Source organism: Cavia porcellus, unplaced genomic scaffold (genome assembly GCF_034190915.1).
Source record: "Cavia porcellus strain 051 isolate PalLab524CR breed Dunkin Hartley unplaced genomic scaffold, mCavPor4.1 scaffold_15, whole genome shotgun sequence".
In the NCBI taxonomy this organism is placed as follows: Eukaryota; Metazoa; Chordata; class Mammalia; order Rodentia; family Caviidae; genus Cavia; species Cavia porcellus.
The window spans coordinates 74,697,628-74,706,945 of NW_026947498.1; the positions used below are offsets into that span (position 1 = coordinate 74,697,628).

General features: G+C 51.9%; 1 protein-coding gene across 1 annotated transcript; it reads right to left on the minus strand.

Moving 5' to 3' along the window:
• Positions 1 to 2,473: 2,473 nt before the first annotated feature.
• Rpusd3 (RNA pseudouridine synthase D3) lies at positions 2,474 to 6,144 on the minus strand. Its single transcript, XM_003464130.4, has 9 exons — positions 5,983 to 6,144; positions 5,801 to 5,874; positions 5,038 to 5,082; positions 4,829 to 4,928; positions 4,456 to 4,563; positions 4,293 to 4,377; positions 4,006 to 4,129; positions 3,528 to 3,667; positions 2,474 to 2,853 (listed from the first exon to the last, which is right to left on the minus strand). The coding sequence occupies exons 1-9, from the start codon at positions 6,135 to 6,137 to the stop codon at positions 2,617 to 2,619; spliced, it is 1,068 nt and encodes a 355-aa protein (XP_003464178.1). The 5' UTR covers positions 6,138 to 6,144; the 3' UTR covers positions 2,474 to 2,616.
• Between the last annotated feature and the right edge of the window lie 3,174 nt (positions 6,145 to 9,318).

The following is a 9,318-nucleotide window of genomic DNA, read 5'->3' on the forward strand; positions in this document are numbered from 1 at the left end:
CTGGAGAGCTCGGCTTGCCCAAGACCTGTGGCAGTGAGCGGAAGCCTGGCCACTTCTGCTGCCCACTAGGAGTTCCAGGGGACAAGCCAGACCAGCAGGATGACAGGCCCTGGAACAGAACACAGGGTCACCTTGCCTGAACCCAGTGTTCCTCCTGAGGACTCAGGTCCTCCTTTTCTCTGGGGGGAGTCCAAATCCCCTAAAACTGAAACCTCCAAGCCACACCCTTGTTGCAAAGTCCAGTATCTCCTGGTGGCAGTGGTGGAGCCGTGCCCCCTAAAATGTGTCTGGTGCGTGTGCTTGGGTGGGGTTGTGCAGGAACAGCTAAACTGATGAGATGAGAGCGTCTGGGATCCTCTGGGTGGGCCCAAACCCAACAAGTGTCCTTATTAGAGTCAGAAGCAGCTGGGTGTGATGGTACGTGCCTGTAATTCCAGCATGCTGGAGGCTGAGGCAGCAGGATTTCAAATTTGACTCTCACCTAGGTGACTTAGTGAAACTGTTTCAAAAGGGGTGGGGCTGGGATGTAGCTCAGTATGAGGCCTGGTTCAGAGAGCAGTACCCCTAAGCCCTCCCCAAAAAAGTCAGACGAGATGAGACGCAGTGTAGGGATGGAACAATTCTAATCCATCCTCATACAGTCCTGGTGGGTCTGAAATTAAATTATGTGAGAGAGGGCTGGGGATTTAGCTCAGTGGCATAAGTGCCTGCTTGGCAAATGCGAGGTCATGACCCCCCCGAAAATTTATGTGAGACATATTAATAGAAAAAGATACAAATTTATTTAGCATAAGCTCCTCATAAATGAAGACCCATAGAGGGATTAGTCACTTATAATGCTAGGTTGGACAGAGAATAACTAATTTGTGAGGCAACTAACTTACATGGGCAGTCTAAAAAGACAGGACTTTATCATTTTTATCTTACTGTCTGTGCCGCTGTGGATTTAACCCAGAGCCTCTGCACCTCCATCCCATCAACAGAGTCCCTCTACGGTGCTCAGCTGGACTCCAAGAGTGCTAGAATTACAGCTGTGAGCCACTATGTCCAGCTTTTTTTCTTTTTAAGAGTAGGGAAATGTATTGGGGAATAAATAGGACTGGCTCCCGAGAGGCAGGAGTGCCAAAGGGGTTGCCAGCTAGGAAGGTTTATGGAGCAAAGTCATGAGGGGTGGCCGTAATGCGGGTTGAATTACAATCAACCAGTAAGATTATAAGCACTTGTAGAAGAAAGGATTGCCTTGGACCACTGTTGTAAACTGTTACTTCTCAAGGGCAAGGTGGTGTTTTTGTTTTGTTTTGTTTTGTTTGAGACAGGCTCTCACTCTGTAGTACGGGCTAGCCTTGAACTTTGTGGTGATCTGCCTGCCTCAGCCTCCCGAGTGCTGGGATTATAGGCATGCACCACCATACCTGGTTTTTCCAGCTTTATTTTTATTTAAAAAATTAGTTTAGCCAAGCATGGTGGCTGAGGCAGGAAGCTCACCACAGCTTGGAGGCCAGCCTGCACTACATAGGTCTATTTCAAGGTCTATGAAGAATTCTCTGGGTTGCCGGGCATGGTGGTACATGTCTGTAATCCCAGTTATTTGGAGGCTGAGGCAGGAGGATCACTGTGAATTTGAGTCCAGCCTGGACTACAAAGCGAGTTCAGAGCAAGCCTAAACTGCATAGTGAAGTCTTCCAAAAAGAGAAGTTCTCTGGGTTTTGACTTCAAATCCTTGAGGATAAAGACGGTATGCCTTGATGGTGTAGAAGGAGCACCCTTTTGTCTTCTGGTCTTTAAATATTAGTATGTTTGTGATACATAGTGATCACTTTTACTGTGGGGAGCTGGTACATGTACATAGCACCTTAATTCCTTTATATCCACCTCTCCCTCCCTACCTTCGGCCCTCGAAGGAAGAGCATCTTTCACGTGGGATTCTCGTGTGCCTGTTAAGAAACGGCACAAAAGTCAAAGTGATCTTTTGGTGTTTTGAGACAAAGTCTCACTTTGTACTGCAGTCTGGCCCTGAACTCACTAGGTAGCCCAGGCTTATCTCCAACTCACATTGACCCTCCTATCTGAGCTTCTCAAGTGCTAGGGTTACAGGCCTGTGTCACCAGACTCTTTAAAAGATCTAACAGTGCAGATCAGGTACTAGCCAATTTCACAGAGATGTAAAGAAGAATGGTGGCTACTGGAAGAGGAATGGGGGACGTGCCAGTAGTGTTTCATGGATAGAGTTTTAAGTTTTACAAAATGAGATCTGAAGAGGTGATGGTCACGTATTATATTAAGCACATGGCGATTTAAGTGTACTTAATGCCCTACATTCAAACATGGTGAAGAAGGGCTAGGACACAGCTCCATAAGAAGCGGAAGGCATGGATGCCAGGGTGAGGCCAGCTGGAGGAGGAGCTCAGTAGGAATCGGAAGGCATGACTGCCAGTGTGAGCCCGTCTCAAACAATACAGTCAACCACACCTCATTCCCACCAGCTCAGAATTTTTATTATTTCTAGTCCAGAGAATAGTCACCTGCCTGACATCCCAAGATCTGCTCTCAGGTTTGCCTAAACACACAGCTGGGATGTCCGAGCAGCTGACAGCGACCCCATCTCCGTGGGTCCAGTCAGGCCTCCCTCTGCTGCCCTCTGGGGGCAGCAGCAGAGGGAGCCTGTTGCTGGCAGAACCCCAGCCCCTGCAGGGTCCTGGAGAAATACTGGGGTAGGGGTGCCCGCAGCTCGATGGGTGCATCGGTAGGCCTGCTGCCAGGGAGGAACATCTGGTACAGGTGCAGGTGCAAGGGCAGCTGTGCAGCCTGGGCAGGGGTCAGGTGGAGGCGTCTGAGCAGGGCGTCATCCAGGGCCTGGGTGGGACAAACGAGCACTGGGCTATGCCAGCTCCAGGCAGTGCGCACTTGCCGCCTCTGCCTGGCTCCTGTCCCTGCTCCACGGCTGAGTGGCATTCAGCCGCCTGCCTGCCTGCCTGCCCACACATCCTCACTGTGGTGGGCATGGTAAGGGGTTTGTCAGGTCATCTCACCAAGGGACACAACTCAACCCTACCCTGCAAGTCCTCCCAGCCCAGAGTCTCTGTCTGAAAGCAAGTGGAAGAAGGGATTTCTGGAAGCCCTCTGCGCAGGCCCCTGCCACTGCCCCCACCTGGCTGGACAGCCACAGCCCCAGTTCTTGTGTGAAGGGCTGGGCAAAGCCTGTACCTACCCCACCCCTAGCTTCACACTAGGGCACCACCGACATGCTAAGACAGGGTGCTGGGTACCCTACTATAACCTCTTTTGTTCATTGTCCCAAACAGACTCAGCCTGGCAGGCTTCAACTCCCTGACTGAGCTGATGGGCCGCATGAGGCCTGAGTGGTCATCTGCCCAAGCCACAGCAAGAGAGGGATCCAGAGAGAACTTGGACTTGAAAGGGCCCCTCCCAATCCCCAGCTGCACAGCCGGTCCACAGGTGCCAGCCACCCTCGCCCCACAGCCCATCCAGCCCTGCCCCTGGAGGGACAGGCAAGTGGCCTTGGATACCTGTCTTTGAGGCTTTGTGCTCTCCACAGACAACAGGAAGCGCTGGCCCAGGACAGTGCCCACACGAGCAGAATAGGTGTGGTCCCCAAGCACAGGACAGAGCTGTAACATCATGTGTACCTGCAGCTGACTAGGGAACGCTGGGTGACAGGAGAGACAGGACAGGTGATAGTGTCGCCTTTCCTCCCTGGGGGAAACAGGCCCTGTCCCTGGGTCACAGGGACGTAGGTGGCAGCTCGGCCTCCAGAGGGGTGGGGAGCAGGCCAGGACCAGCAAGGGGTGCCAACCACTAGCCTGCGGCCACAGCCTTGCACTGTGGAGGCTGCCAGGGATGGAGCCACTCTTCCTGCACGGTGATGGGCCTCCTCCCAGCCACACCCCGGTGGGGCCCCTCAGATGCTTCCACGACCGTTGAGTCACTTGCCCACTCTGCCCCTCACCCAAGTGTTCTAAAGGCTGCCTGGGGCTCCAGACCCACCTGTGAGGGGCTGCAGCTGGATCAGGGCGCAGCCAAAGCCTGTGGCCATTACACGAAAGTGGCTGAGGGTCCTCTTGACACCCTCCAGGATGTCCCTTCGGGATGGGGACTTCACTGGAACCACCTATAAATGACCCAAAAATGAGTATGCTTCACATACACAGCAAGGCACTCCAGCTCTGTCCACTCCCTGCGGACTCAGTCACACCCAGGCAGAGCTGCTCACCTGCCCATGGAGGGTGGTGTACCTGGAGGGACCCGCATCTTCCCCACTGACCCCAACTCACGACATTGACACCGTCGGTGTGCTGTAATGTCAGTGCTGCGCGGATCTGCCCCGCAGAAGCAGCTGGGATCCCGTTGGTGACAGCCCTGGGAAAGGGGCAGAAGAGTCTCAAAGTGGTCTTGGAGACCACCCCACTGTCCCAGGAGCCCCCCAGCCATGCTCACCAGTAGGTGGCTGTGGGTCTGTGAGCTCTCCTCGACTGGATGAAGAACTTCCGGAGGCGGCTCGCTGTCTGGGGACAACTGGAGAGGAGCACAAGCCCAGAAGTCTCCCTGGAAAAGAGACAAGTCAGTCCCATAGGCTTACCAAGTTCCTAGGAAGGCGCACAGACCTGCACGCAGCCCAACAGAACCACTGGGACTACAATCCAAGCCTGCTATACACAAGGCCCGAGACTGTATGGCTCCAGGTGCTGCTCATTCTCTCTGGCCCCAGGAAGCTGGAGCCAAAAGCCTACAAGCCTACATGATGGCCGCCAGCTGTGGAGCATCTGCCAGACAGCCCATCACCTGTCAAAGACGAGCCCCCAGCACTCACTTCCCAGGTGCTCGGACAACCTGCAGCTCCTGCTGCCTGAGCCCCAGGGCCTGGCTCAGCTCTGGCAACACGGACAGCAAAGTCAGCTCTCCTGGTTTTCCTGGAAAACCAGAGGGCAAAGGCTGGGTCACTTCCAGAGGACAAGGCCTGTTCACCATTCCCTCTGAGGCCCCCAAAACCTGTGCTGCTGCCCTCACTGCTGCCCGTACCTGTCACCGGCAGACCCTGTGGCTTGTTCAGCGTCACTAGAGGTCCTGAAACACAATATTGCATGGCCATCAGCAAAAACCCTGGCAAACCTGTATCCAGGACTTCAAAGTTGACCTTCTCATCTTAACATGTGTCCCACAATGACTCTGACATGAGTGGACACCACTTCATATATACCAAGCTCACTACCACACAGGGCCTTTGCACTTGCTGTTTCCTCTGTCCCTGTCACAATCCTGGCTCTAGTATAACATCTGCCCAGGAGTAGACCCCATTCTAACAACCTGAGCTTAATCAGAACACTGATGACTAGTGACTTATTTTCTCAGTAATCGGAACATTAATCTCACTAGAATGTTGGCCTGAGGACAGGAACTCTATTTGTCCCTTCCAGCACTGTGCAGCCCGCCTAGAAAATACTCGCTCAACAAATGGTGCAGAAAAATGAGCAAGTCACTAAATGCACACCGAGGCCGGGCATGGCAGGCCACATCTGTAATCCCAACACTCATGAGGCTGTGGCAGGAGGATTGTTGCAAATTCGACCAGCCCGGGCTACGAAGTGAATTCAAGGCCAGCCTGAACTGCATAGGAGACACCGTCTCAAAAGAACAAAAAAGAAAATGCACACTGAGCTCAAAGCTCATTTTCCCAAAGCCACATGGCAGCCGTGCACAGGGCCTCTATGCGTCTAGCAATCAGCAAACGGCGCTACCGCCGCAGGAGTCAGCCATGGTGAGAGGCCCGGGCCGGGACCCTCACCTCTGCGCTCCAGCAAGGCCGCGCGCAGCTCCAGCAACAGCGCCTCGCGGCCGCCTCGGTGCTGAGACAGAAGCCTGGAAGCCGAAGGACAAGCGTCAGGGTGTCTGGGCCAAGCTTAGACCTAGACCCAGGCCCCGCTCCCTCCCAGCTTCCTCCCACGCAAACGTGGGGCGCGCAGTCACCCGGCCCCGGTGGCGAATCCTGCGTCCCCGGGCGGCCGATGGGCGCCCCGCCACAGGCGCCAGCCACCCGCACCCCTGTGCCACGCCATGAGCGCGCCCGTTTCCCGGGAGACGATCTGCACTTGCGCGTCCAGCCTCCCGGTCCCCGCTCGCATGCTGATTGGTCAAGATGACTGTCAATCGGAATGCGGAGCAGGCGGGGCTCAGAGCCGGGAGGATGTGGGACCTGGCCTGTGGCCTTCAGGGTAAAGCGCGGGATCGCACCTGCGTTTTGGGGAAATTGAGGGACTGGAGCCTTTGAGCCATTTTCTCTGGTTGGACGACTTAAGACCAAACCTGGAAAACGCCAGGTGGAGATTATCTGCCAGGCCCTTGTGAAAGGCTCAGGCTCCGGAGAGAGATTCTGGGAGTTGACAGAATAGTGTGTGACAACCCATCTGAAAGGGTGAAAGGGCACAGAGGAACAAAGGTGAGGTCGGGAGAGAGGCTTCTAGGAGGTAGGGGGGCGAGGGTGCTGCTGCATGGTAAAGAACAAATCGAAACTCCCCTGGAAGCCAACGTAGAGCAGAGATGTGAACTTAAGCATGGTTAAAATTTTGTTGTATGTAAATTATAATCATAATGAATTTTTTCAGTGCTGAGGATGGCACCAGGCCTCACACATGCAAGGAAAGCAATCTACCACACTAAGCCACAACCCGGCCCAACACTAAGCAGTTTCTTAAAAATCACAGATTTGACTGGAGGTGAAGCCCACTGATAATTGTGTGCTTAGGATGTTTGAGGCCTTGGTGTCAATCACTAACGCTTCTAAAAAATAAAAATTAAAATGCTTTATCCTAGAACTCTGGGAAACTGAAGCAAGGAGATCACAAGTTCAAGTCTAGCCTGGGCAGTTTTTAAATTTTTTTTTAAAGCCTGAGCAATTTAACAACTTAGTGAGATGCTATTTCAAAATAAAAAATAAAGGGCTGAAGGGCAGCTCAGCCTATGGTCCTGGGTTTGTTCTCAGTACCACAAATAATAAAGACATAGATATACACAACAAAACAAAGACAGAGCTGAGGGGTCAGGGATATAGCTCAGGGGCATAAGCAATGGCCTGGTATGTGCAGGGTCCTGAGTTCAGTTCCCAGTACAAAAAACATAGGTTTAAATAATAGATGTTTTAAAAATATGTGCAGCACCAGGGCTGGGGATTTATCTCAGCGGCATACTCGCCTGCCTGGCAAGCACGAGGTCTTGAGTTCAGTCCCCAGTACTGAAAAAATGTGTGTGTGTGTGTGTGTGTGTGTGTGTGTGTGTGCAGCACCAAAAAAGTGTTGAAATTTTTGATGCTTTTTTATAAAATTCAATATGCTAAACATTCAGCATTTTATTTTTGTGATTTTTGTCCTGTTAAGAACTTACTGTTTCCCTGATTGATGTGTTTTGAAATTTTGTTTTTTTCTTGAAATAAAATGGATTAAAAAAAAGAACTCAGGGGCTGGGGATTTAGCTCAGCGGCATAAGTACCTGCCTTGCTAGCAGGCAGTCGTGAGTTCCATCCCCAGTACCGATAAAAATGAAAAAGACAAAAAAAAAAAAAAAAGAACAAGAGACAATTGTTTTACTCTGCTCTACTTTTATTCTCTTTAAAATGAAAAAGAACTTATTGTTTAATATAATAAAGCTCATAAAATTAAAATAATTAAAAAGTAAAATTAAATTAAGTAAATTAAAAGTAAATAAAACAAATATATGTATAGGCTGAGTGTGGTACACATGCCTGTCATGCCAGTACTTGGGAGGCTGAGCGAGAGGGTCCCTGAAAGCTTGCGGCCAGCCCTGAACCACACAGCAAGGCCCTGTCTGTCTAGACAAGGACTGGCAAGAAATCTGCCAAACTGCCTGCAGCTTTTTCCTCATGGGTCCATCGGGGGATGACTGTCTCGGCCCCTCAGTACCTAGAACCTTCTGAAACTCTTCACACTCCCGCCGCAGTTAGAGCGAGGACTAAGGCGCGTCGGAGGCCGAGGAGCTGCTTCCTAGCCCACCTTGTGCACTGCAAACGCTGCTCCACAGGCAGCGCCAGCCCAGGGATGCCGTTGCCCAGCAGCTCGGCCGGCCCTCCTCAGGCACCCCGTATCTTTGGCTCTCCATTCTGAGCTCCAGCTTCCTCAGACCCACACTTTCCCCTTCACTTCTCACAGTGTTAACTCCCTGGACTCCAAGCTCACGGAAATAGAGGGAGAAATAACTTTCCCCTGCCTGAGAGGGTTAGGTCCAAGAGACAACAGCTAACAAATTGCTCAAGACTTGAGAAATCCTTGGTCTTATGAGGAGTGCAGCTGAGGACAGACACTAGCATGTGCCCACTGTTCATAGTGCCACAGGAGGAGTAGGGGGCACTGGAGTGGCTTCCAGTCGGTGGAGACCATGAGTCTCCCTGCCAGAAGACCCACCCCAGAGCTGAGCAGCCGCAGCACAACATGCCCTTCTGAGTTTCAAGTGCTTCCTGCATGGGGCGTGGGGCATGTCCAGCAACAGCTTTCCAGGCGAGCTTGGGCAACCTGACCCTTTGTCTTAGTATTTGCTAAATCCAAATAGGCTTTATAGCAAGGGTTATGGCATGACACAGTTTTTGAATCTTGAGAATCACAGGCTTGCTTTCTTTTTTTGATCTTGCTGGTACCACGGATCGAAATCACAACCTTGCACTTGCCAGGCAGGCGCTTATGCTGCTGAGCTAAATCTCCAGCCCTTTTTGTTTTGTGACAGGGTCTTGCTGTGCAGTGTAGGCTGGCCTTGAACTCACCATGTGGCCCAGGCTGGCCTCAAACTCAGCCTTCCAAGTGCTGGAATTACAGGTGTGCCCTATCATGCCTGAGAGTCACAGACTTTCATGCTTGTTGTATGTTACTGCCTGAAGTTGATGCTGTCAGCTTACACTGATGAGATGTAATCCTCTTTGGAGCTACCTGCCAACTGGTTCACTGTTTTGGGGCTTTTGCTGATGGAACCCAGACTTTCCCCCATGCTAGGCAAATGCTCTGCCACTGATCACAGCTTGAGTTGAAAGCTGTGGGTGTTTTGAATGTGCAAGGCAAGTGAGGGCAGGCTTTAGTGAAAGTGGTGCCCTTATACTTCCTAGAACTCCCTGGCCTAACCCGAAGAGGGTATAACAACATATGACACTGCGGAATACGGAGTGACTTCATCCCCCCGCTGTGCTGAAGCTATTCTGACCGGGAAATGTCATTTGGAGATTGGCACTTCCGTTGATTATATGGCCTGCTCAGGGTACAAATTCAGTAGACTGCTGAAGTCACCAAGGTCTGTCTCCTGTGTCAGCAC